We start from the raw sequence: 27214 nt of genomic DNA on the forward strand, positions 1-27214 counted from the left end.
TCTGTTGCTCACATTTGTTTATTATTTTAAAACACTGACAAAACACATCACACCATCATCTATATATATAAATTTACCTTTGTACCACTATAAGTTTATATATATAGAGCCTTTAAATTACTGTACATTCAGGACACACAGTTCCAGAATAGCTGCACTGGCTACAACAGGATTTTCATTATGAAAACACAGGGAGGAGGCGCTGATATCAAAAACACAGAAAAAAAGAAATTAAGAAAGAGTGCAAAATGAATGAAAGTGCAAAAAAGCTTTTGTTATCATAATCACACTCCCTCCACAATATGGTTCCCATTCCCCCCTCCAAGTACAAGCGAGCCTCAGGCCCAGAAGGAAGGGCTAGGCTGGAAGAAGGGAGCCAAGCTGTAGCCCTCCTGTCCTTCCCTCTCTGCATCAAGGAGCTCTCCTGGAGGATGAGGAGTGAGGAACCCAAGTGGCAAAGTCACACCCCTCTCCTGGCTCCCTCTTCCAACAACCTCATCGTGCCCACAGGCCCAGATGTGCCCCTGTGGCAGCGGGTGCCCTAAGCCCCCAGCCCTCCTAAACAATTGGAGGGTGCATTTCTCTTCTGAAAGTGCTTGTGATTGCCATGGAGAGCAGCGGAGGAAGGCGAGGGCATGTGGCTGTGCTCTGCTGGGGCAGGCACGGCCACCCTTCCTGCTGAGCTCCAGGCTGGCTGCTCTTGTGGAAATGGAGACCTTGGCTCACACTGTCCCAGTGCTGCCCATTTCCACAAGGAGGAGAAAACAGTTTCCCAAGAGGTTCCAACTGCTCCCACACACCCAGAGTCAGCCACAGACCAGCCCCCACAGGAGACACCCCAAAACTAAGGCTGGAGCACATAGTGGGACTTCTCCCATGGCTCCAGCTAAGCCCTGCCTACACCAGCTGCAGGGGCAGAAATGGCAGAAACAGAGACTTGGGGGCCTTCACTCAGAAAAACATTCGACTTGTAGAATTCTTCATTGACTTAGAAATGCTGGCTGCAGTCACAACTCCCAGAAAGGCCCCAGAGAAGAACGTGTGGGCCAGACCCAGCCCACTGTCCTCTCTGGCTTGTTAGTGACACAGCAGTAAACGTCTCTGTGAGGAATCTGGTCAGGCAACAGGGGAAGGACAGAAAACTTTGGTGCTTCTGCCTTGGTCACAACTGTCCTTAACAGTCCCTGAGGGGGAATTCCCACTCAATGCTTTGTGGGGATGGAGGACCTACCAAGGCCAGGGGTGCAGCAAACCTTCCTTCTTGCTGGGACCAGGGCCTCCCTGCTGGGACCAGGATCAACTGCTCACAGAGGACACATCACATGAGACTGTGGGATGGGCATCTGCTGCCTCCACAGCCCTAGAGACCCCCACCCTAAAACAGCAACACACCAACAGCAGGGGAATGGCGTCATGGTACCCCCACAATCACCCATCCACGTGTACACGATGCTTTGGGTTTGGTTTTAAAGGACACAGAAGGTTATAAGTTTTAACAGTAAATAGCCCTTGACCACCTACAAACCCTGTAACTCCCTCACCCAGACAAATCCAGCAGCTTTGTACCCCATCAGGTACATCAGCCTGAGAGGCTGAGGAAGTGATGCTCAATCCAGCAGGTGTGTGACACAGCCTCCCACCTCCCACCACCCTTCCAAAGGGACTGGTGCTCCTGACAGCTGCTCCCGGCACAGAGCTCAGACCTGGTGGGGACCTGGGCTCCAGCTCTACTGCCAGACCCCCCCAGACAAGGGGCAGCACCCTGGCAGTCCAGTCCAGGTCATGTCTGTTTTTAAGAGGAAGGTGAGGACAGCCCAGGGCAGGTGGTGCCGTGGCTGGCACAGTGGGGGGATTCACCTCTGCCTGTGTGGCTGGTGCCCAGGCAGAGCACAGCTTGGCTGCACCCAGGAGCAGAGCAAGAGCCAGTGGTGCTGGTTGTACCCAGCCCTGGAGGGCAGCCAGGGCTTGGCTCATGGCTCCTCTTCAGCAGGATCTTCTGAGCTCCTCACCACCTCTGCTCCCTCAGGCAGCCCTGTGAGACACAAGGCTCTCCCTCCTTCACAGTAGTTTCAGATGTGATGCCTGGGTAGCAGCTCCTCTCCCAGCACCCTGGGATGGTGCTCAGTCTCTTCCCCAGCAGGAGGAACAACTTCACATGTGGGAATACAGCAGATGAGAACAGGATGCTTTCCTAGAATAGGTCCTTGCACACTCAAGGTCTATGTCCAGTGTGAGGGAGCCTCTTCATTCCAGATCAAACACGGAAAAGTCTCAGCACCATTCACAGCCTGGGCTGAAGGTCCCAGGCCTCCTCCTCTTTTCCCCTAGCACACAGTTGCCTAGAAAGAGACTCTCCATCAGCTGAAGAGACCAACTTCCACACCACTTCCTACAGATGAAGGGTGGCTCAGGGAGTGACTCTGTGACTCGGGGACACAGCTGTTTCTTCCCACTCGCCCTCTCCACAGCTGGCCACACTGCAGTGCTTGAAAAGATGCAAGGACATAAAAAAGGCAAGGAGAAGGAAAGCTGCCTAAATCAAACCCAAGCAATGACAAAACAAAGGCATGGACAAGTTGCAAGTCCTGTGGGAAGAGCAAGCAGCAGACGTTTCAAGAACAGGTCAAACATGACCCCAGATATTCAGTAACAGAGTCAAAATGCTACATTTCCATGGGAAGCCTCAAACAGGTTGACCCAGATGTGACAGTGTCTCCCCAGGGCAGTGCAGCTCCAGGAGACATTGCTGGTGCACTTGCTCACACCTCTGCATCCCTGTCTTTGGGCACTGGAAAAGGGAGGAAGCTGTTTTATTACTAGAATGTCATTGTTGGGAATGGGAAAGGAAGTGGACCTGGGACTGGATGCCTGGGCAGGTGGCCATCCTGCAGCACTGCATGGCCAACCCCTGCTCCAACAGCTCCCACAGCAGCTGTGCCAGGGTGATGGACCATGGAGACCAGTGTGGGGACTGCCAGGAGGCACAGGAGCCTATCAGAAGCTGCTGGAACTATGCCAGGACCCCCAGGAATGTTGGCTTTTCTGGCTCTGCAGCCCTTTGTTCCCTCCTCCATCACAAGGGACAGTGTTACATGAACATTCCCAAACTGCCTGCGGCCCTGTTGGAAAGGTGCTATGTTCTGAAAAGGACAGAAACAAACCAGTTCTGTGCTGGATTTCTTTTAGCTCTGCAGGTAAGGGATCTAGGGACAGCAAAAGATCTTGCTCTTCAGACAGCAAAACCTGGGTGCCTTGTGAGGGCAAAGAGTGGGGAGAAGGCAGCTTGGCAGAATTGACTCAGCCAACTCAGGAACACCTCCAGAAGTGACTGTGATCTGCCTGTTGGAGCAATGGATGCTTCTTGTCCTTGGCAGCTGTCTCCATCCTAGAGAGGGCCTTGCTTCTAAGACAAGGACCAAAGTGGGCCCAACTTCCTTTGTAAAGGACTCTTTAATAGTACAGGGGGAACAAGCTATCCAAGCATCCTTTCTCCCAGAGAAGTGCTGGACAAAACAGTCTGAAGCACAAGAAGAAATGGAGCCTTTTTTGCACCCAGCCAGCCCTGGCCTGGCAGGGCCCTGGGGCTGCTGAATTTCAGGAAAGAGGAAGAAAGCACAGGTGATGGTCATGAGCAGAGCAGCTGCCAGGACAGCTGCTACCTGAAGGGGCAAGAGGTGGCCACTGGTTTGCAGTGCAGTGCAGGGGCAAAGCAGTCATCAACTGGCCTTAAAAAGGGAAAGTCAAAAGAATTCAGAGAAAAAGGCAAAATGAGCAGAAGCTCCTAAAGAATGTTCCTTGGAAATTATGTTAGTACAAGTACCCCCAGAGGATCATACAGAGGGAAAAATCCCAAATCTCTCTCAGCTGTTGAGCAAAGGCAAGAGCAGCCTTTAAGTGGGTGTGAGCATGGGTGCAGGCAGTCAGTCCCTTGCCCTGCCTGGGTGACTCGAGTAGGTGTCAGCCCGCTGCTGTGACACCCTCCACAGTGCTCCCCTGGCCCTCAGCACCTCCGACCCGGTGCAGGCACAGCAGGACACAGTGGGGACAGCTGTGGCACCAAGACAGGCCAGTGCCACATCTGCCCTCCTTCCTGCCACCGCCCCCGAGGCCTGCAGCCAGCCTGGGCCCAGCGCTGCAGAAGGGCAGCGTGCAAGGAACACGGTGGGAGATGGACTGGTGGGAGAGGCAAGGTGTGGCATCCGGGAGGACACGAGCAGGACGTGACAAGCTGCAGTCGGCTGGGGGAATCTCTGTCCTGACTGGACAGTTTGGCAGCACCAGTGATGAGGGAGGCTCCCGGCTGGGCCAAGAGAAGTCACTTTAAGGTGTCATCAGCGTTCTTGAACATGAGGATGGCATTGTAGATCTTGAGTGCCGGACCCAGCTTGACATTCATGATCTTGACGATGTCAGCCTGCGTCAGCAAGAGGAACGCCTCGCCATCGATCATCTGGGAAGGAGAGCAGGGACACAGGTACTACTGCAAACCTGGGCTGGCACTCCTGGGGACAGCCAGCACCAGCATGACCTGGGCAGAAACCACAGGTGACTCCAGAGACCAGGGCAGGGCCCACCCACAGCACTCCCCAGGGGAAGCCCAGCTGGCAGCTCATGTGCCCAGGAACAGGGCAGAGGGGGAGAAGCCCTTCCAAGGCCATCCCAGGAGCCCACACTACAGCCAGGTTGGGATTCTGTGCTGGAGCCCGACGGGCACAGCACAGAGCCACCACAACCTGCTCTGGGCAAGCAGCTGTCCATTCCCTACTCCAGGGACCAGCACTCGTGGACGCTGCCCCGGTTCAGCTTTGCCTGCCTGAGCACCCTTAAAGCACAGGGGCTATTCCCAGACAGGTTGTGACAGTGGCTGTAGCCAGGGTGCTGCAGAGGGTGTCGGGTGCCAGAGCCACCCCCACCACATCTGCCCACAGAGGGTCCAAAAACACCGACCCTGACAGGCAGCAGTGCCACCCAGCTGCTGTGCTGGTGAGAGGGACAGAGGGGGAAGGATGAAAGGGTGAGGAGGAGCAGCTCCCCACTGGAGGTGATGGTGCTCTTCAGGCTGCAGCACCATCTTACTCCTGCCCCCCATCTGCATCCCCTCAGAGAGGCCCTCCCATGAGTTCCTCATGCGGGGAGAACAGGGCAGCACAGGCTCAGCAGTTTCCCTCCTGCCCTGCATGGACACAGCCAGATGGCTGCACACTCCCATGCAGTGGAGCTGCAGGGCAGGACCACTGCCAGGTGCTGGATGTGCCCTTAGCATCCAGCAGCAAGCCACTGCAGGGAGGCCACTGGCCAATTCCTCCCAGCCCTAGTGGCACACAGCGGTCCTTGACCCCCTGCTCTCAGCCACCAACCCTTCTCACCTCATCCTTGAAGAGCTTGGCTTGGTCCTCACAGCCCGTCAGAGTCTGCACAAAGCTAAAAACCTTGGAATAAATGAGAGAAATGTCAAGACAGAGCAATGTTTCTGGCTGGAGACCCCCCCCAATCCCACATCCTCATATTTTGAGCTCTGCAAGGTGCCACGGGGCTCTTGGGGCAGAGGATGCAGTTGCTTTGCCCTCCCATGCCAGAGCCTACCCCTGGCCCCAGGCACAGGCACTGGCCTGAGAGGAGCACCATGGGGGCTCACAAGGACATCAGAGGATTTTTAAGATTGTCAGAGCCCTCTGTAATCATCGAGGCCAACCACTGACCAGCACTGCCAAGGCCACCACTAAGCCATGAAGAAAGTGAACAAAGGTGACAACGTGTCCAGTAGACCCCGCCTTGCTAGCCCAGAGACGTGGCCACTGAAGTGCCTGGTGCGTGTGCCACAGTACTGCACAGCCAGGCAGGGTGCTCCCAGCCATGCCAGCACATCAGGGGCCAGCATGGAGCTGTCCAAAGCACCTCACCTCATCAATGGTCCACTTGGCCACCGTGGCTGCTGTGATGCCAGCCACCCCTGGCAGCAGCTTGCAGTGCTGCTCCCAGCACAGGGACAGGGAGCGGTCGGGGTGGGCGGACAGGGCAGACATGAAGAGCGACTGGTGCACATTGTCTGAAGAAACAGCTGGGGATAAAGCACAACGTGTGATATGAGGTAAAAGACAGGAACATCCCAATGCAGGTATCAAGAGCTAGTAGCTGTCCCTTGAGTCAACAGGGTTTCAGTGTATCCAAGTGTTCACTTAGATGGGAATAGGGATCCTAGGAAAAGAAGTTCAGACAAGCTTGGCTTTGCCTTGTTCTCATGACCTTTAATCATTCATTTTCCACTCACTCCCAGCAGTGGGGTAGGTGGCAAGACAGCCCACGGTGAAAGGGATGCTGGATTGAATATACATCAGGCATCTGCTTCTGTCAGGCATCAGAACTAAATGCCAAGCCAACTGTCGTCCAGCATCAGTTTCTGTGTGGCAGTAATAATTTAGCACTTCACAACCACACTGAAATTTTGGGGCACAACTCCCCACTATCCCTGCCTGAAGAGGACAAAGCAGCACAGAAAATACAGTGTCATAGAGAGGATCCTAATTCAATGCTCTAAAGCACTCAAAGACTCCCAGGCATAACCCCAGAGCCAAACCGAGGGAGCTTTGTGAGCCCTGGCACAAGGCAGGAACATCTCTTACCCATGGTCACCTCTGGCAGCTGACCACAGCCCCTCCCTGGGGTGGACCTGTGTGAGCCAAGACCCCTCCCCAGCACCCCCACCCACCCCAGCTGCTCCAGCCTTGCCCTGCAATGACACCATGGCAGAGGATGGCACTTACTCTGGAAGTCTTCCTGCTGGATCTTCCGGTACTTTGGAGGTCTCCCTCTAAAGAGACAGGAAGACTGATGTCCAGCTGGGCTGGGACCGGCCCCAGGGCCCTCCTCCCCAGCGCCCAGAGCAACACCTCAGCAGAGGGAGCAGGGACCCCTTGGGCCCTGACCCAAAGGGTTGACAGCCAAACCAGAAACCGTGGGAAGAAAAAGTGAGAGAGGTGCCTGGCAGAGCTGGCAGGACCGAGGCCAAGGAGCGTCTGCGGCCTGGTGAGCCCTGCCAGGGCGGGCAGTGGTGGCACAGGGGCCCTCCCCGCACGGGGCTCACTGCCCGTGCCCCTACCTTACCTCCCGTGGTGCCGAGATTTCTTTCGCTGAGGGAAACCCATTGGGCTCCTCTTGCGTGTCGAGGCCTCGGTGTCAGACAAGTCAGCCTTCAGCCTGCCCTGGTTCTTCTCTGCCAGCGGGCACCCTGAGAGGCAGTAATGGGCTGTGAACCTCCCCGTGACATGGCCTGAGCCATCGCAGCCCGGTGTGGGGCACTTCCTAGAGAACAGAGGGGACACAAGCGTTGGGCGCAGCTTGGAGCAGCATCGGGGGACGAGCCAGCAGGGCCATGCTTCTGCCCCCCAGCATGGGCAGCCATTGCCCTGGCCATGGAAGGCAAAGGAAAAATGTGCTGAGCAAATTCCCACAGCCAGGCTGCTGGGGCCAGGAGTAGGGCACAGCCAGTCCCTCCAGATACAAACCTGCAAGCCTGGGCAAGGCACCCATGTGCTGATTGAGCAGCTCATCGGAGCTCCCAGAGTCTCCATCTTCCCTTGCCCCCACAGGCATCCAGACCAGCCTCAGAGTGAGCAGTAAGCATGTGCCAGGAGTGTGGCCAGCAGAGAAACCCCCAGGAGGCACACCTGCCCTCCCCATCCTCACAGATACTCCACCATACTGGCTCTTCCTGACACCAGCCTAGTGCTGGGCTTGGCACTAGACTGGCTTCCCTTGGAAAAGGCCCCTCAAGTGAGGGAGCTGGAACCATACACTGCTCCTTCTTGGGACTTCCCAGCTCAAAGCCTGACAGGGAAAGGCATCCAGGAGGGGTGGGGGGACAGCATTCTCACAGCTGGTGTCAGCGAACAGCATCCGCACTATCCTCTCCATAGCCCACAGGTGCCCGTGGTAGGTGGGCACACAGGACACCTTCAGGGGTTCTGGGGACACAGGACAGGCCCAGGAGGGGCTCACAGGGGTTACTGCAACTGGGGTTCTGCTTCTGCCCCGGGGCCTTGCCCAGGGGAGCAGGGGGCAGAGCCAGGTGTGGGGTGAGTGCAGGGAAAGGCTGGATGCTGGTGGGGGTGGCAGGTGAGGAAGAGCAGAGGAAGAGCTGGCCCAGCCTGGCAGGGAAGAAGCTGTGCCCCTCCAGGCTGTGCCAGAGAGCTCACCTGTGGTGAAAGCTGTACTTGGAGCTCTTGGAGTGAGGGATGCTCTTGCAGCCAAGGCTTGGGCAGCCCCCATGGGCAGAGGAGGCTGGTTCCTTTGGCCCTGCAGCCAGAGGAGAGGAACAGGAGAAAGGCTGTCACAGCTGCAAGCCCAGGCAGAGCCAGGGCTCTGGGCTCCCTGCCTGCACCAAACAGGGAGGGCTTTTCCAATTGACAAATCCATGGAGTGGCCTCTCCTCCCTGCCCATTCTCAGCCAGAACCTGCCCTCCTGTTTCAGTGCACGGGCAGGTGGCAGTGACAGAGGTATCTGGCGTGCTTGTGCCCTGTGGAGAGGAGCTGACACAGGTGCAGCACTTACTGAGAGGAGGCTGCAATGGGTGTCCTGTTTTTGAGCACCAGCCCATGGGATGGATGTCCGGATGATCCGCATCAATCCAGAAATCGTACACATGGCTCCAGCCATCAAAATGGACCTGGGGAAGCAAGTAGAGGGGTCACCCTTCAAATGCCAAGACACCTCTCTTCAGAGGAGCTCTGGAGCCTTCCTAGTTGAGAGCAAGCAGCAGGGTAGAGCTGAAGTGCAGCACAAGGCTCTCCACTCTTGGAGCCAGGCACTGGGACCTGCCCACATTTGCACAGTCCCAGAGAGCAGAAGGGCAGAAGTGAGCCAGCCCAGAGCCTGGACACAGGCTCAGTACCGATGCTCCAGCACCCACCTTTATCCTGTGATCTTCCACATCCTCCACACTGGCCACTCGGATGAAGGAAGGAGTCCTCCTGTCCACTGCTTCCAGCTTCATGTTGACCAGGAAGCCGTGGGGCGGGCGCTGGAAGAGCCCAGTCAGGGGGAGCAGAGAGCTTCAGGCTCCTGCCCCCTCAGCAGCTTTCCCAGCACTGTGTCCCACTCGAGCCCAGCTCCCAGCCCTGGCCTGCCCAGGAAGAGCCATCCCAGCTTACAGTGCCAACAGGAGAAAGCAGAAACATTTGAGCTGTCTTTAACAAGATGTGCTCCAGGGAAGAAGGTCTCTAAGAGACACATTTTGGGGATTTATACTGTAACCACGTTTGGCTGGACATGGCTGCTGGTGGTGTAGTTTGACACAAAAACTAATCAAGCAAACCTAAAATTCTTCCCATCACTCAGTCCCTGTTTAGCTGAGGGCACACTCATACTCCTCATTTTTCCCAAATTTGAACTATTTGCCCAGGATACCCCTGATTTCTGTGAGTGTAGATCCAAAGCCTAGGCCTCTGGCAGAAGAATACAGAACATCACTAGAAGTTGTCACAAAAGCAAAGGCCTGACAATGAAGAAAATGCAAACTCCTGCCCAGGTGGGGTGGAGCAGATGATGTGACACTCACCACTTTAAAGGCCCAAGCTGGGACAGCAGATGCTCCAGTTTCTTTCAAGTACTTTTCCCAGGTGAAGTTGTCAGGATCAGGATAATCTGGAAGGGGGAAGATGCAGAAGGTGAGACACGCCTGCAGGAACTCAGAAAGTACCACAGAATGCCCCACTGCCTTCGAGGGCCAACCACATCTGCTGGGCACACGGGAACCTGAGAGACACCAAGAAGTGTTGCTATTTTCTCATGGACCATGCAACCCACAGTACAAGGAACAGAAACAGCTGAGGTCCTCCTTGTATCTGAATGGAGACTTGGCCTAACACAAGCACCATGCTGCACCTGAACATGTGTAAAGGAGCCTTGGCAGGAGGTCTGTGCACTGGGACCCCCATGCCACCCTGAAAAGCCTGTCCCCAAGGGGATGCACTCCCAGGCTGCACCTGACTGATCACTGACTCACCTTGAGGAGGTGTGAGGGGTTTGCCGTGCTCATGACACCATCCAACTGGGTGGATGTATGGACTGCTGGGATCACACCTAGAAAATATACCCAAGCTCTTACACAGGGCTCCCTGTGGAAGTCTCCCCACCACTGGCTCCCAAGAGCCTCAGTGCACTTACCAGTAGTCATAAGTATCATCCCAGTTGTCAAAGTGCACCAGGAAGCGATTGTCCACCACGTCAGTCACTGTGGCAACACAGATCAGGGAGGGGTTCATGCGGTCCACGGCTTCCAGCTTCATGCCCACCTTGAAGCCTGGAGAAACCTCGTGCTGGCAGGAGAGAGGGGCAGGGCTTTTTCAGAGCTGCAGCCCCAGCTCCTTCCTCACCATTGCCTATGCCTGTTGCAAGGAGGCACCTGCCCAAACCCTCCCAAAGCCATACCCCATCTGACCTCCAGACAGGCCTGGGACCACTGAGGCTCCCAGATGGGCAGCGTGCTGCGGTGCAAGGAAAGAGGAAGTGGGTAAATAACTCAGCTGGGCCACACAAACAAAGAGAAAAAATAATCTTCAGACCCTCAGGATCTTCTATAACTAGTAAATTCCAAGAAAAAAAAAAACCTCCAACTGACACTAGTTCTGCTTTGTCTCAAACCACTTGTTTGTGGTCAGTCAGCAGCAACCAATGACTCAGGCATGGCAGGAAGAGCTGGGATGGGGCCCTTCTCCCTTCCTTGCCTTTATTTCTTGGATCCAGATTCTGTGCAAAACACTGCATCACACACACTGCTACAGATCCTGAGCAATGGTGTGACACATGCTCCTGGCTCTTGAGCACTGTGGGCTTGAGGGGTGTGGGATGGACAAACCAAAGCCCAGTGCTGGTGGAAGCATTTTGCTCAGCTGGAGGGGAAGAATCCCACCTGAACCTGTAGGCTCTGGCAGGAAGGCGATGCTGCTACTCACAGTGTTTCGGACCATGAAGAGGTGCTTAGGAGCTGCCTGAGCCTTTGTTAACTTCAGGTAGTTTGTCCAGCTGAATTCTTCTTCTTTATAACCTACAACCCCTCAGGAAGAGAAATGAGAGCAGTGAGTTCACAGCCAGGAGGATGTGAGGGCAAGCCTGGCCATCCCTGAACAATTGTCACCCTGCCAGCATATCCTGCTGCAGCAGGATCTGCAGCAGCCCTGGGATGCCCAAAGCCCATGGCTGAGGGCTGATGGGTGGTTTTGGAGGGGTGTTAGGAAACATGAGCAGTGGGGTAGAAGGACACAGCTCCTCTTCCGGTCCGGCCTGACCTGGGGCACAGCTGGTGGCAGTGGGAGGTCCAGAGCATCAGGGATTTGCTGCAGAATGTGAGCAAACAGAGATGGGTGCCTGAAATGTTGTCCTGTGGAACTCCACCAGTACAGCAACGTGGAGTCAGCCCCATGGAGCCAGCCTGTCCCCACCTCAAGCTCTACATTTGGCCCAGTCTTCATCCCCCTCCTTCAGCAGGACCCAACACCGGGGCTGAATTATCTCCTTACCTTTGGGGGGCTGGAGCTTGTGCCCCGTCTCCTCAAACCAGCCAGCAGGGTGGATGTCAGGGGAGTCAGCATTCAGCCAGAAGTCATGGCACTCCGAGTAGCCATCGAAGTGGAGACGCATCCGGTAGCCACACACCTGCCAGCAGGGAGGGAGGAGGGGGAAAGAGCCATGGAGACCTGCTGCTGTCCCTGGCTGAGCATCACACCCCCTCCCACACATCCGCTCAGCATGGGTCACTTTGGGAAGCCAAAAGTCAGTCACAGGCCAGTGCCCAAACTGGGAGGCACAAACCAGTCCCAAACGGTGTCCAGCATGGAGCAAGGTCAGTGCAAAGCCACCACAAGCCAGCCCGTAGAAGGGATATTCAGGGTGCATTAAATGCCATGGTGGAGCACCTTGCTGGATCCAGCAAGTGCACAGACTCCTTTTTCTGCAGCCTAGGAAGCTGCTGATGCAAAGATTTTGGCTAAATGCCACATTGGCTGCCTGGGGAGCTCTGCAAGGCAAAGCTGGTCCAGCTGCCACGTGGCTGAGTGGAAAGTGGATCTACAGGGACACAAAGAAGAGCAGCGGGATGCCTCCACATCCTCCACCTCAAGGGCTCAGACCTGTCTTAGGGACATATGCTGTTGCCATCACCACAATCCTTCTCCCTGTCCTGTGTCAGGGTGACAGAGACCATCACAGGCCCACAGTGCTGTGTCCTGTTCCTCCAAGCTGGCAGGGAACTCCCAGCTTGTTTGCCTGAGGTGCTGGAGCAGCAGCTCATCTCCTGCAGTGTCAGGCCCTGTCTCCTCCAGGGGCCATCTGGCAGCAGCTCCCCTGCCCCAGAGCCTCTGGCTGAGTGGGAGCCAGGAGGAACCAAGGAACACAGGCACTGGAGGCTCCTCACCTCAGCCACTGTCAGGATGAAGTACATAGATGGGTGCTGCGGGTCGATCCCCTCCAGCTTCATCCCCACTTTAAAGCCATTCTTGTGCTGGGAAGCTACTTGGTACTGGAAATAAAAATTAAACTACAATGTAAAACCAACACAGGGAGTTGGGTCTAGAACCCACCAGGGGAGCAACCACCAAGCAATGGGAGCTGCTGGGACCAAGAGACTCTGGGCCACAGGTTAGGTTTCATACAAATTTTAATTTTTTCCCATAGGAAAAAAAACAGTGTTACACCTCCTTACGGATTTACATCTCTTGCTATTGGCAGGACAAGGTGTCCCTGGGGTAAAAGCTGCAGCTGGGGGAGCAGGACACAGGCCTGACTTGTTTGCAGCACAGCCTCAGGGGAGCCCACCTGGCTTCCAGGAAGGGCTGGAAAGGCTCCACCACCCTGCCAGAGTCACAGCAGTGTCCTAGACAAAGGTGGGGTGTTTGGGATGGGGCCAGCACCTGCTGGGGAGTGGGACTCTGGGCAAATCAGAACTGGAGGTGGCCCAGGCACTTCCAGGTGACAATGGGAACTTGGCTATTGCTCAGAGTCCCACAAAACAGGGAAGCAAGGAAGAGAGGAGAAGGAGGAGGGGTGGGAAAAAAAAAGGGAAAGAAAAGAGAAGATGAAAGAGGGAAAAAGACAGGAAAATCCCAACTCACATCCTGGAAGAGATCTAAAGGGGCAGCGACAGCTTTCTGCTCCTCCAAGTAGGACGCCCAAGACCAGCCTTCTTTCTTCTCCTCACTGGCACCTGAGCGCAGCACAAACGCACACAAACGCTGCTGAGGGGCCGCTCCAGCCCTGTCCCACTCTCACACAGGGTCCTGCATCCCTGCAAAGCTCAGCACCATCCTGCCAGAGCCCTTTCTCCAGCAAACCTGGCCAGCTGCATGACGAGGGGCAGAGCCAGGAGCCCCCATGACCCGAATATCCTGAACCATGTCCTAGTAAGGCACCTGGGCTAGTGGAAAATGTCCCTGCCCATGACAGGGGGTAGAACCAAGGTGGGCTTTAAGGTCCTTTCCAACAAGTCTGGGATTACAGGGAGTGTGAGGGATGAGCCATCAGGACACCAGACCTGACCAGACCCTCTTCCAGCCAGAACACATGCTGTGTCCACAGAGGATGGATCTGTGGAAGCCAGGATCCATGCACAGGTCTGGGAATCATTCCCAGCTCCAATGGCCTCCTAGACAGTCAAACCAGCAGCAGGTTCCCATACCAGCTCTGCCATCCTCTGCTCTGAGACAGACATCTGAGTCCCCGTGGCACAGCAAGGCCACTCTGATGCCCTAGAGATGTGTTTGCCCATGACAAAGAAGACAGCACTGTCTCTTCATAGGCAGGGAGGTGAGCCTTCATGCCTTTGAGAAGGCCACAAAGGCCTTGCCCAAGACCTAAGAGACACAACCCAAGTCTCTTGCTCTCCAGCCTCTTTGTCTCCCTAATTTGCAGGAGCTGAAGGACTCCAGGGGTGCTGTGCCTATTCCAGAGCTGAGGAATTTCCAGCTGCAGATCAGCTATGGCAGACAGCCTCAGGAAGGGCAGGCTAGAAATGCAGGGGAAAAACATATCTACTCCTTCCTCCTTTGGGCTTAGGGGAGGAAGAGATGGAAAAAAACAGAAACTTAGGGAAGAATTTAAAGGTGAACTTCAGTGAACAAGGTAACTAAACTTGCTTTGCTGACATCTTCAGATTGAAAAACACTTTTACTATTCTTTAGGACACAGAAAAAGTGCCAGGCATAGCTGGGCAATCTGTGAGTATAAGCTCTGTACTTCTGGGAAATGGCAAATACACCAAGAGTCAGAGCATACACTGACTGCTGCACTGAGGCAGCCAGGTGTGTATTTTGTTTGCTGAAGTACTTCTAAGAGAAAATAAAATGCTGAAGTAACAAAGACCACCACTGCTTACTTGTATGCAGCAGGGAAGGTTACATGCTCAGGGCTCAGAGTGACAAGCAGGTATGAGATCTGAGATTCTTTTTAATGATCTCACTGTAACACCAGGTGTTAATGACACCTGGACCCTGCCACTGTCCCTCCACTTGGTTATGCAGAGGAGTATGAAGTTGGAACAGTTTAGTTTTAAAATTATTTTGAGTATGACTTTCAGTACTCAAAGACAAAAGGTTTCCCATAAATGTTTATTTTCAGTGTTTCCCAAAATTTTGCTTGACACTGCAGGGAAAAAGCCAACCAAGAAAGCATTGCATCCCTCAGCTTGTCTCCTTTCCTTCCATGTCGACAGCTCTGCTTTTGAGATCTCTGATACAGTCATGGAATAGATCCCCACAGAATGAGACAACCCCAAATTACAGGGCTTCAGTGGCACTGCACCTACACGAGCAGCTCCCAAACTTGTGAGCTCCTGATGCCACAAGAGAAGTTCCCCATGAGCCCATCCCAAAGAGGGGCAAAGCCACACGTGGTGCAGTCCTGTTTGTGCTCAGGACAGTGTTCTTGGGAGCAAACACAGTGCCCATGAGCCAGTAACAAACTGAGCTCCCAAGGGGAGGGACAGGAAGCTCTGTCCAGCACGGTGCCCCCTTCCCATGGAGAGAGAGAGAGGAAAGGAGAGAAATGGAAAGAGACAGAGAGAGCAGGATCAAGCAAGCAGAGGAGCTCACACGCCTTCAGGACCACATGCCAGCGCATTGCAGTGAGTGTTTGACCCTGCAGGAGCACCAAAACGGTCCAACCCTGCAGGGGGACCCCCCAGCCCCAGCAGCAGTGCTCATCCCACAGCCCACCCTGCCCTCCGTACCGTGCTGGCTCCCGTTCCACGCCTCAGCCTCCAGATTGCTCATGGCAGAGTCTTCCACAGAGCTTTTCTTCTCATCCTGCTTTTCCTCCTAAACATGAGAGCAGACAGAACAGAACCCACAGTTTTTTTGCTATGTGTTGTATCCTCACACTGGTGCCCAGGACCATAGTGCACCCCAACAAGGTCCACAGTGTGACCAATGTGTGGCCCAGAAATGGACTGCCAGAGAATTTGGTGATGGGAGCTTGCAGGGACTGGTAGAAATCACACCTGGACTGGACCTGCTACAGACAGTCAGGGCTGGCAAGCAGAGCTTCCTTACCTTGTCAAAGTTTCTCCCTTCCCCAAGACACCTAGCACACAGACACTCCCCTACTTCAACCCTATCTCTGGTGGCCCAGACACAAGAGAGTAGCTGAGAGTGGTCACTACCTACAGCCCAGCCTGGACAGTCTGGCACTGCCCAGGCCTCAGTGCTCCACATGCCAAACAACCAGCCCGGTGCTAGGAGCCCTCATCTCCACACATTCAAGTCTTCTTGGCATTTTGGCCAACCTGTTTCCCTTTTGACCTGCAGCTGACAGAGCCCTGAGCAGCACGATGAGATCTGTGCACACAGGGCTGGCCTCCAGTCCCCGGGACACTGGCTGCACCCACCCCCTCCCCGTATTTGTCCTACCATTTGCTCAGATTCATATTCATCCTCCGAGGGGCTCTGATAGTCCTTCCTCTTTCGTTTCTTCACAGGCTTGAGGATTTCAGTGACATTGGTGCTGCTGGCAGAGTTTTCCACAATGACAGACCTGCACAGAGAGAGGCAGGGCCAAGCACTGCAGCCAGTGCAGCACAGTGACACTGCCTGGGGTCTCATTAAGGGAGGGGCTGCTGGACAGTCACTGTCCCCCCATTTCTTACTCACATGTGCCCCCACCCCTCCTGTGGGGGGATGTACACACGTAAGTTGTCAAGAGTTATAGACAGGGCACAGGCCAGAGTCACCCTGACACACTTGGGTGTTAGAAACCTGAACCCAGGGATAAATCAAAAGGGATCTAGTTTAGTAGCAGGGCTCTAAACTGCACCGGAGATGCTGGAAAACAAGTCCTGAGAGCCACAGAGTGGTCAGGAATAGGACTGGAAATGTCCCCGTGACCTGTGGCCTTCCACTGCTGCTCAGCCTGGAAGCCCCCACTGCAGCAACTTCCTGCTCCAGCAGATATGTGTTTACGAGGCCACAAATTGGGCAGGAGAAAATCTAGCTCCCATGCTTCGCGCTGACCCCTTGGGAAGCTTTCCCTCCCCAACCTGCCTCCAGGAACAAGTGGAACACGCGGGATGCCCAGCACCTGCCGGAGGCAGAGGCGTTCCCAACCCTCGCTGAAGCATATGGAGCAGGGCAGGGAGGGAGGGCAGAGGGATGGATGTGGCTCTGCAGGGCACAGACCCCCCCCTTCCTTTACCTTTCTTTGAACTGCTGGTGGCAGTGCTCGCTGCAGAAGCCCCTGCCCTCCCGGGCCCCGTCCCACACGTGTCTGCGGCCGCAGGTATCGCAGTGGCACAGACCTTCTGCCGTGGGCTGCTCCGGCACGTCTGCGACAAGAGGAGCAACAGTGAGGCACACAGAAGGACAGCAGACACAGGAGACATTTGCCTCACCCATGGAGACAGCAGGCAGCATCTGCTGGATGCTGGTACCCACCACACAAGTGCCACCACGGTGCCCTTACCCTGAGCCACAGTAGGATTGTCTCTGCTGGTAGGTGCCACCTCAGAGTCCCCATCTTTCTCTGTGTGACCCTCCTTCACAGCTTCCACAGGAGGCATCTTATCAGCACTCACCACCTTCAGAGTGCCGTACTCATTTATCCGGAACTGCCATTGAACAGAAAGCAAACAAAAAGTTCAGCAGGACAGACGTGTAACTGGGTGGCTAGTCTGAAAATGAGGGACAGGGATGTTCATCAGTGTGTCTAACATGAGGACAACTCTTCTGAGCCCAGAGGTGAGCACAGCACCCCAGGCCCTGTGAAGGTGCCCTGCCTGCAGCCTGTGCTGGGCACTCAGCTGGAGCTGGCAGGTGGGTGGCTGGAGGATGAGGTGCCCTGAGGCTGAGTAGCAGCTAAGAAATGGTTGCATATTCTACAAGCTGTCATGCACTGAGGCACCTGCTGCCAGATGAGGACAAGGCTGCTGCTCCCAGGGTGAGGGCAGGAGCTAGGGCAGAGCCAAGTCCACAGCACAGTTTGGAAGGGAAAATGTCCTGCACAGCATGTAGCACCCCTGTGCCTCCTTGTGCAGGGCAGAGCTGCTGCAGCCCCTCAGGCACCTCGGTGAGCTCTGTGCTAAGCTCACAGGATGGCAGGGGCAGAAGAAGAGCTGGCACAGTTGAGGGATCAGCCAGCTGGGGTGCAGGAGGCCCATGGCACATCCTGGTGCTCCTTACCTGGCACAGGCTGAGGGATTTACAAGCACAAGCATCTGTGAGGAGAGGCAAAGGGGTGAAACCCAGTGGCCCAAGGCTACACTTACCCGCAGGTTACTCCCAGGCAAAGTTGCCACCCCATCTTTCCACTCCAGCACACGGACTGTGCTGCAGGTCTGCACCCCACTGATCTGGGGAATGACAGCAGCTGTGATGGGCTCATTCCCTGCTCCCCTGTCTGGCTTCTCGGCCCCTGTGCTTCTCTGCGGCTCCCGGGGGAATCGCTGGATTTCTAAGGTGCTCGTGGGAAGGTTGATGGCAGTGGCATTTGCTTGAGAAGGAAAGAAAGGAGACAAAAAACCAGAGGCATACACAGAACACTTCACTGATGAAAACAAGGCTCAAAGGCAGCCCAGGATCCCAGAGGACATGGTCTCCCAGGTGAGGGCTCTGCTGTGGGCCAAAGCACAAAGGAAGCAGAGTGATGCAAAAAAATCTGCAGCCAGTAATAGCTCATGCTGGAAGGTGGCAACGACACTATCCACATTCAAGGGTTTCTACTTCAGCCTGATCTCAGACTGTTTCTGTGCCTAGAGTGCCCTGATGTGACAGAAGTTTGCTCCTGGGCTGCAATTTCCAGTTAAGTTACGTTTCAAGGGAACACACTGTGCAACCTAGGGCCTCTCTGCAGTGAGAACCAAGGCACCAGGAAAAACTGGGAGATCTGCTTCTATGATGAGAAATATTCTATGATGAGAACACTCCTCATCTCACCTTACACACAACCATGCTTTGCTCAAACACCTCCTAAAAGACACCGGTCAGCTGCACTCAAAATTGTCCCAATTTTCAAGAAGGGTAAGAAGGACAACCCTGATAATTACAGGTCTGTCAGTCTCACTACAGTGCTTGGTAAAATTATGGAGAAAGTTATTCTGGGAGTTACTGAAAAACACTGGAGAGACAACAAAGTTGTTGGTCACAGCCAACATAGGTTCACAAGGAAAAGTCCTGGTTAACCAGCTGAATCTCCCCTTATGGAAAGGTCACCCCACTAGGCTGACCAAACAAAGCAAATAGATGTGAGTTTTTGGATTTTAGCAAAGCCTTGATACTGCCTGTCAAAGTACCCTTCTGGACAAAAAGTCCAGTACAGAGCTCATCCAGTCCATTGTCCATCAGGTGAACAAGTGGGTGATTGCTCTCCTACAGTTGTGTTCAAAGCCTTACAGGAACTGGGGGAACATCAGGCTGGTGGCCATCACCAGTGGGGTTCCCCACAGTGCTCCTAATTTTTTTATAAATAATCTGGATGGAGGAATAGAATATCCATTAAGTAAGTTTATCAATTACACTTTATTATGAGGAGCTGTGGACAACCTTTAGGATAAGGAGGCCTTACACAGAGATCTGGACAGACCAGAGAGCTGGGCAATACAATCACCATATGCATGAAACAAGAGTAAGACCTGGATTCTGCACCTAGGATGGGATAATCCTGAAAAGTTGTATGACATGGGGACCAAGGCTGGGGAGCTACTGTGGAGAAGGGACTCAGGGGCTTTGGGCTGAGGGCAAGTGGAACAGGAGCCAGCAGAGCCCTGGCAGCCCCAAGGGCCAGCCCTGCCCTGGGGGACATCAGGGGGTGACTGTCCTGCTCTGCTCTGCTCTGGGGCGGCTTCACCTCCAGCCCTGGGAATAGTTTGGGCCCCTCAGCACACAAAGGACAGCTGAGGGCTGGAGTTGTCCCCATGGGACCAGGATGGTGGAAGGTCCCCAGGGCAGGACTTGGGAGGAGCAGCTGAGGCCACCTGGCCCGTTCAGCTGGGAGGAGAGAAGCTGAGGGCTGATCCTGTTGCTGTCTGCACCTTCCTCCCGGGGGCAGGTGCTGATCTCTCCCTTGTGGGACCAGCAATGGACCCGAGGAGATGGAACAAAGCTGCCTCAGGGGAGGTTCAGGTGGGACATTAGGAAAAGGTTCCTCACCCAGGGGCTGCTCAGCACCAAGTTCAGGGAGTGTGTGGACAACACTTGGTCCTGTTGGTTTCATTTTAGGAGCTCCTGGCAGGATCAGGGTTTTGGACTCAATCATCCTTATGGATCCCCTGCAGCTTGAGCTATTGTGGGATTCCATGCTAATGCAGCAGTCCAGGAGCTCACAGCCCTGCAGAGCAGGAACCAGCACACTGTGCTGCCCTGGTTCAGGGCCCCTCACACCAGTACTTCAGTTTAAAGCTCAGGAAGATTTGATTGACCACAAACAGTCCAAGTGATGTGGGATATGCACAGAGAACATCCAAGATGGCAACAGCAGCTTGGCTTTGCCTCCCAAGGTTTGGGAGGAGCACAGCTCCCCAAGGAGTGTGGGCTACCCAGGCTGGGAAGGCAGCAGTTGCAGGGGGCTGCTCCACATACCTGGTATGATGAAGGCAGTGGTGGGCAGGTGGGTGCTCTGCACAGTGCTCTCGGTGGTGACCACGTGGACACTGACCTCTCCAGCAGCACTGCCCTTGGTGCTCCTCACCACCTCCATCTCCCCCCTGCTGTCCATCACCTTGCCTGGGCACACAGCGAGGCCCTGCAGGGCAGTGGGGAACAAATCAAGCTGGATACCAGTATAAACACAACAAAGGAGCAAGAATGTGACTGCACAGGATGGTCTCTTCCAGCAGAAATCCCTGCAAGATGTATTAAAGGTCCACTGAACCCACATGAAGGTCATGCCCCATGAAAGCCCCAGTTGTGAGGTCCCAGCTCAGAGCCTGCAAATGGTGAGGATTTTTTTCTCACCTGGCACCACCATAAGATGGCACGAGCACAACAGGTCCACCACAAGCTGCTCCTGGCTCCCACGGGGGCCCACAATGCTCTGACAGACTGTGACTGAGGGCTGCCAACTCCCACCCTGGAGCAGGCAGAGCTCCCTGCAGGGCCCCTTCCTGTTCTCCCGTTGGGTGTCACCCTCGATCTTCTAAGCAGCTGTAAGAGAATTTCACAAGTGACAGGAGTTACTGGGGGTGTGAGTGGGGGGGACCTGATGTCCCTGTACCCCCCTGAGTTTCTCAGGGGGCTAGTGATGCTCAACCTGTCTAGCCATGAATCTCAAGGAGGAAGCAAAGTGTCAGGGCCTCGAGGGCACGACTGGCTGTCTCTGACTGTGACGAGCCCCCCACCCATGGGCCCAGGGGCTCCACGTTGCAGCAGCATCCTCTCCAAAGCACCTGCTGCCAGGATGGAGGCAGGGCTAGAGAGGACCACAGTCATGTCTTGGCCCCTCCTGATCCAATTTGAATTTGAAAGGGGAAAACAGGATAATCATTTTGGTGAAGGAGGGTTAGCTAAGAATTGGGCTACAAAGGATAAAGCCTGGAATTTTAAAACTTGAGACACTCAGATAAAGGTGTTACAATCAGAGGGTACAGAGTGGGATGGTGTGATCAGATTACGGGGATGATCTACTTCTCCCAGTTCTGTCAGGTTTGTGACTAGAAACACCTGATAGTCAACTGGCAAACAGCACAGACCTTTCAGGCTCTCCAGGTGCAGAAAAACACTCTTAAGTGTCAGGACAATTGAAGGAACTGAGAAACTAATCTAGACACCACACTCCCAAGTGAAAGACTAAATTAATTTAGCAGCCAACCTGTTTCAGTGCTTCCTAATAGCCAGTAGGAATCTATCTGCTTTTTTTGGCACTTAAATCCAGTCAATCCTTGATTCATCATTGGGTCAAATATTTCAAGGACAGCTCTTCATTTTGTGGGAACTTTTGCCTTTTTTAAAAATTCAAACAGAATTTGGGACTGGAAATGCCTAGAAAGGAAGAGAAACAACTAGATCCAGTGCTCAGGTTCATGATGCTTCACCTGAATTTCTCACAGTCTCTGGTGTGAACACAAGAGCAAATATTTGCTCAGGAAATGCAAAGCAGTAGTCAACATTATAGTTTAATTTTGGGTGCCAGGAGCAGGGAGTTGGATTTGATGGTCCTTTGGTGTCCTTCCAGCTTGAGATATTCTGCAATTGTGGTTCGCTCTCTACAGCCTTACAGGACTAGGCTGATGCTGTGGACACTGTGAGCTCAGGGTGAACAGAATGAATTTGGATTACATATTGTGGTGCTGCTCTTTAAACTGGAAAAGCTAAACAACTGAGATTTAGGCTTTAACCTCCAGCCAAGCCCTCCTTCAACAGCCTCCTGGGAAAGGCCTCACTGCAGCAAAGGGCATGTCCCAGCACTGGGGCAGCCCAGCTCAGAGGGTTGGGAGCCCTCCAAGAGTCAGAGGAGCCCGTCCAGCCCACGTCCCTGCTCTACTGTTGGACTTGGTGATCTTACAGGTCCTCTACAACCTTAACAATGCCATCATTCTACCACAAACTGTGCCTCCTGTTCCCCTCGCCTGTCCCTCAGCAGCAGTGTGAGTGCTTGCCCCAGCACCCTGGGCTGGAGCAACTTCTGTCCTGCTGGTGGAAACCTTTCCCTCCCTAACTCCTTGTCCCAATTCCTACCCTCTGAGCACACACGGAGCACAAATTCTATTCCAAGCCCAAAACTATTCCAAGGCCACACATGAGCTGCCTAAGCACACTCCTGCCACAGCTGAAACTCAGCGGCTCCCAGGGCTCTCCCACCTCTCATCTGGGGCTTCCGTGGTGTCAGACAACAATTTGCCACCGACACTGCTCCCATCAACCACAGCACACGCTGGTAAACTTTTAACTCAGCATTCCTGGGAGAACCCCCACAGCCCCTGGACCATGGCCCCACAGGTGTGGGCATGACAATACCTTGGCTGCAGAGCTCCATCCCCACCTGGAGGACTGAGAATCAGGTTGGAGGTGTTGTTTGGTGCTCACAGTTTTTTAAATCCTGGTATAAAACCCCCTGGAAGGACACTGTACAAATCAGTACTATTCCAAATACAACATAAATACAAATATTTTACTATAAAAAGTGTTTCCCAACGAGTGAAACCACCATATAAAGATACAAGTATTAGTAATAATTCAATTACCAGAAATTTCTCTAAAAACAAAACATTTAAAAAACTTCAATCAAATCCTATATACAAAGTCATCAGCTAATTCCCCAATGATTCAAAGTTTTAGAAATTATTATTTATAAACTTATAACTTCTGTTGTTTGTTTTCTATAAGTATACCAATACATAGTAACTATTTTTAATATTACATAAATGTTTAAAAATATTAACACCTTCAAACACTTACTACTAATATATATTAATTATATCATGTAAATTCACTAGTTTTTGTAATAAAAACAACCTGCTGTGAAGTATTCCAGGTCAGGAGTGCTACATGAGGAAAAGGGGCTCTGCCACAGCTGTGCCCTAGCACCACTGCCATAGCAGGAGAAAGACACTTTGGATAACCCTGCTCCCTGGGAGGAGAAAAGGTCATCGAGGGGATGCCCAGAGCTCAGACAATCCTGGTGGCCTCAGCCCCTGGAGCCAGAGCCCAGGAGGTACCATTGCCCCAGAGATCCCTTCAGGGGGATCCTGCAAGCCCTGGAGCGACCTGACCCCGTATCATCACAGGGTAATTCAGGAACATCCGAGGTCTCTAATTCAACCTTCTGCTCCCAGCAGGGTGGGGTCACACCAGGCTGCCCAGGGCTTTACCCAGCCTGCTCCTTCTCCAGCCTACCAGGATGCAAATCTGCAAATTAGCACAACAATAAGCAAACCAAACTCACACTTTTTCCTTGGATGTTAGGAAAGGGTTTTAACCCCAGAGGGTGGCCAGGCATTGAACAGGCTCCCCGGGAGAGCTCCAGGAGCATTTGGACAATGCTCTCAGGCACGGGGTGGGATTGCTGGGGTGTCTGTGCAGTGCCAGGAGGTGGACCAGAATCCTTGTGCTCAGGATATTCTATGATTTGTTCTGCTGATTGCCCTAGATATTGAACAAAAGCTTTATTAATCTTTATGGGATTTTTTTTTAGCTGTTGTCTGAAAAGCTTTTGGCCTACACATGTCCCAGTGACATCTGATAAAGCTCTGCCCACCCAACCAAAACAGAACCAGACTGCTCAGCAACCTTCAACCCCTCCTCCCCAATGCAGCTTTTAAAAGACCAGCAGTGGAGCTGCAGCTGTTTTGGCCTTTACAGTGAGGCCCTGACTTCTCAATTTTTCCTGGTATTGGGTGTTACTCCACGTCTTACAGAGGGTGCAGATGAGCCCCACTCCTCAACCACCTACCCAACTAATCCACAAAGACTCCTCACTTCTGCCTTCTGCTGAGGGACAGCCAAGGATCCCTGGCTGGAAAAGCCAGGAAGGAGGAAAGCCACCCCAAGAAACCCCACACACATACACATGGTCCCTCCAGAGAGCACCACAATGTGCTGCTGGAGGGTGGAATTTTTCAAGACAATTCTCATCTGGGAGTGCTTTGCTCCCTCCTGCTTTGCTCCTGGAATCCCATGCTCTGTGTAAGAGGGCTGTGCACATGGAGCCTGTCTGCAGCCAGACCCCACCAGCCTATCCTAACCAGTTCTGACAGCAAGATCAGTGTCTCTGAACTGTCCAAGACAAACCCTCAGGTTCAGGAAACAAGGCATCAGCACAGAGAAGGGGTCCCTGCATGGCCTCTCACCCAGCAGGGAAGGGTGTCAGCACAGGGCACCTGAGTCTGACCACCCTGAGTACCTGAGACAGCTGGGGACACCAGCCTGTGCACACAGTCACAAGGACCAAGGACACAGGCCACAAAACACACACTTAAAGGCAACCAGGATCACTGGTCCTGCTGCTCACAGAGGTTTAGCTGTGCAACAGGGATTGCTAGCTGTTGGCATAGCCACATTCTGAAGCAGTGACCCTGGGGCTTGCAGAGCATCTCCAGGGCTGCTGTACACACAAGCCTCCAGCTCTGCCACGGCCTCACACATACCCTCACACACCCTCTCACCAAACCACAGCAGAACCAGGGAATGACCTGCTCCTTGGGAAGAGGAAGGACATGCTGTGTGCAACAGGCCACAGAGGAGTATGGAGAGAGCAGCTCCCAGCACAGAGCTGCTGCACGGCCCTGACAGTGTTTATAAAGCATGATCTGCTCGAGAGAGGTGCTTCTGTTCATCACAAAATTGGCTTAAAGTAGTCTAATTCAAACAATATTAATGAGTATTCACATAGTGGCTTCTCAGAATTTTAAATATTCCTAAAACCTGCACTGGTACATGCTGAGAGCCACCCAGCTGGGAGGAAAAGTTCTGCTGGCCACCAGGATGCCCACGGGCCAGCAATGCCCTCCTTCAACAATGCAGAACAGCGTCCTGGGCTGCACTGGCAGCTGTGACACAGCTGGTGGAGGGAGGGGATCCTTTCCCTCTGCTCCACACCAGTGAGGCCAGCCCTGGAGTGCTGGGCCCAGAGCTGGGCTGCCCAGTACAGGAGACAGGGACAGACTGGACAGAGTCCAGCTCAGGGACATGAAGGTGATGGAGGGACTGGAGCACCTCTGCCATGAGGAGAGACTGAGGGAGCTGGCACTGCCCAGCCCGGAGCAGAGCAGGCTCAGGGCATCTCATCCCTGGGGATAAACACCCGGGGGGAGGCTGCAGAGGGGACAGAGCCAGGGACAGCCCCAGGGGCCTCGGGCACCAGGTGACACACAGGAAGGGCCCTCCGAGCTCAGGAGACACTTCTGCACTGGGAGGGTGGCCGAGCACTGGTGCAGGTGCCCAGGGAGGTGGTGGAGTCTCCATCCCTGGAGACACTCAAAAGCCACCTGGACACATCCTGGGCAGCTGGCTCTGGGTGGCCCTGATGGAGCAGGGGCTGGGCAAGGTGACCTGCAGAGGTGCCTCCAGCCTCCCCCAGCCCAATATTCTGTAAATTATTTTTCTCAGGAATTTCCTCAGCCGTAACAGAGAACTTCCCCATCCTTGCCATCAGCAGAGATATGGATTTTTAATTCCCTCCAGTGGCAAAATTGAGCCTGTGAGAATGACCACTAATTGGGATCATGCTAAAGCTGCAAGTGGCACACAGAGTACTACAGAGACCTGTGGGGCTGAGAGCTGCTCCTTTAGATCTTCCCCTGTCTTCTGGCCTTGCCCAGGGCAGGTGTTTAGGAAACTAATGGCAGAAAATACTTGCTTTGTAAACACACATGAGCACTCAGGAACACCCTTGGCACAGGCAGGTGGCCCAGTGGAGAAAGACGATGACACACTTCTTCCCTTCCAAACTTGAATGCTGCTCCAAAGCCAGGAGCAAATGCCTCCTCTGGAACAAACCAGGGGCCACAAAGTTCTGCTGCTGGGTTCTTTAGCAGCATGGTGAGGTTTGGAGTAGGCCACGGTATTTATCAACATCTCAAAACCAGATGAAATGTCCCTCTGTGCAGTAAGAGGCTGTTCATGTTACACGTTTCAATAGAGAAAATAGGTTCTGTGGAAATGGAGATGAGAGAGAGAAGGGCAATAAAGCAGCAAGCCATCTTCAGCTTTAGGTTCAGACACGGACGACAAAGCAGAGACACTCAGGTGGGTGTCACCTGCTGTCCCCAGGAGTTTCACTGTCACCAGGATCAGCTTTCAGGCCTGTAGATCTGCTCAGATCCACAGGTGGAGAGGATGAGCAGTTGCCAGCCATCCCATGTGCCACCCCAAAGGGGTCGAGGTGACACCATCCAAGCTGGACGCCAAGGCCAGCAGGCAGCCTGAAGCCCGGGCACTTCTGAGGAGGACAACAGGGACCGCCACACCCACCTCCCACTGCCCCTGAGAGCACCAGCCCCGCTCACCACCCGGAGCGCCACAGTTCGGTATTTTTCCACGCTTATAAGCAGACGGAAACATCTAAACAGGATGGATATCTGACCTCAAACTGTTTCTAACTGTCCAGTGTTTTACTTTCTTTTATAACTAGTAAAGAAATCCAGGTAAAAACTAGTAACATCAGTCCAGGACCTTTCCTGGACCATGTGGAGCACCCTGTCCACAGCCGGGGCTGTTTGTGCACTGCTAGGCTGGAGCAAAGCCCTGCACGCCGCAGGGCCCCGAGCAGGGCTGCAGTGCCGTCACCGCAGGCTCCGGACAGCACCCGCTCCCCCGCCGCCTGAGAAGCGCCCGGAGAAACACGGCCGGGCGTCCCCGGTGCGAGGCGCTGCGGCCCGGCGCGGTCCGGGGAGGCCGGCCCGGGGCAGCGCGGTGCCTGCGGGCAGCGCCTCGCAGCTCGCACCGGCGGGACGCAGCGCGGCCCGGGCCCGCAGCGCCGCGATCCTCGGCGGGGAGCGGCGGCCCGGCCGCGGCCGGCGAGCCGCTCCCGCTGCGCCAGCCCCCCGCTCCCTCCGCGGCTCCGGCACGGCGATGTCGGCGCTTCCCCCCTCAGCGCCGGGCTCGGCGCCGCCGGCCCGGCCGGGGCCTCGCCCGTGCGGGCTCCGGGCTGCGGCGACGCCGGGCGGGGACGCGGCGAGCCCGGGCCGGCGGCGCCCGGCCGCGCTCCTTACCTGCACCCGGGCGGGCGCTGCTGCGAGCCCGGCGGCGCTGCCCGGCCCGGCCCGGCCCGGCCCGGCCCGGGGTGCGGGGGGCGCGGAGCGGGAGG

At 54.5% G+C, this 27214-nt stretch overlaps 1 protein-coding gene across 2 annotated transcripts; it reads right to left on the minus strand.

Annotated features, from left to right (window-relative positions):
• L3MBTL1 (L3MBTL histone methyl-lysine binding protein 1) lies at positions 1-27214 on the minus strand. 2 transcript variants are annotated; one of them, XM_077787043.1, is made up of 23 exons: positions 27120-27214; positions 20428-20616; positions 20053-20215; positions 17745-17968; positions 16943-17087; positions 16676-16805; positions 15895-16018; positions 15216-15303; positions 13105-13196; positions 12408-12512; positions 11515-11650; positions 10951-11051; positions 10163-10314; positions 10002-10078; positions 9555-9640; positions 8907-9017; positions 8549-8663; positions 8193-8292; positions 7102-7299; positions 6762-6808; positions 5901-6058; positions 5367-5429; positions 1-4450 (listed from the first exon to the last, which is right to left on the minus strand). In XM_077787043.1, the coding sequence occupies exons 3-23, from the start codon at positions 20186-20188 to the stop codon at positions 4316-4318; spliced, it is 2523 nt and encodes an 840-aa protein (XP_077643169.1). In that variant the 5' UTR covers positions 20189-20215; positions 20428-20616; positions 27120-27214; the 3' UTR covers positions 1-4315. The 2 variants fall into 2 exon arrangements, with proteins under 2 accessions (XP_077643169.1, XP_077643170.1); XM_077787044.1 differs by lacking the exon at positions 27120-27214 and adding an exon at positions 22426-24982 and having other exon boundaries at positions 10951-11042.

This window comes from Lonchura striata, chromosome 17 (genome assembly GCF_046129695.1).
Source record: "Lonchura striata isolate bLonStr1 chromosome 17, bLonStr1.mat, whole genome shotgun sequence".
Taxonomy (NCBI): Eukaryota; Metazoa; Chordata; class Aves; order Passeriformes; family Estrildidae; genus Lonchura; species Lonchura striata.

Coding starts and splice junctions, on each gene's coding strand:
- L3MBTL1 (XM_077787043.1), bottom strand. CDS start 20,188: ATGGACAGCAGGGGGGAGATGGAGGTGGTGAGGAGCACCAAGGGCAGT. Junction 15,304..15,894: donor AATATGAATCTGAGCAAATG/GTAGGACAAATA, acceptor TCTCATGTTTAG/GAGGAAAAGCAGGATGAGAA. Junction 12,513..13,104: donor CTTTAGATCTCTTCCAGGAT/GTGAGTTGGGAT, acceptor TTTTATTTCCAG/TACCAAGTAGCTTCCCAGCA.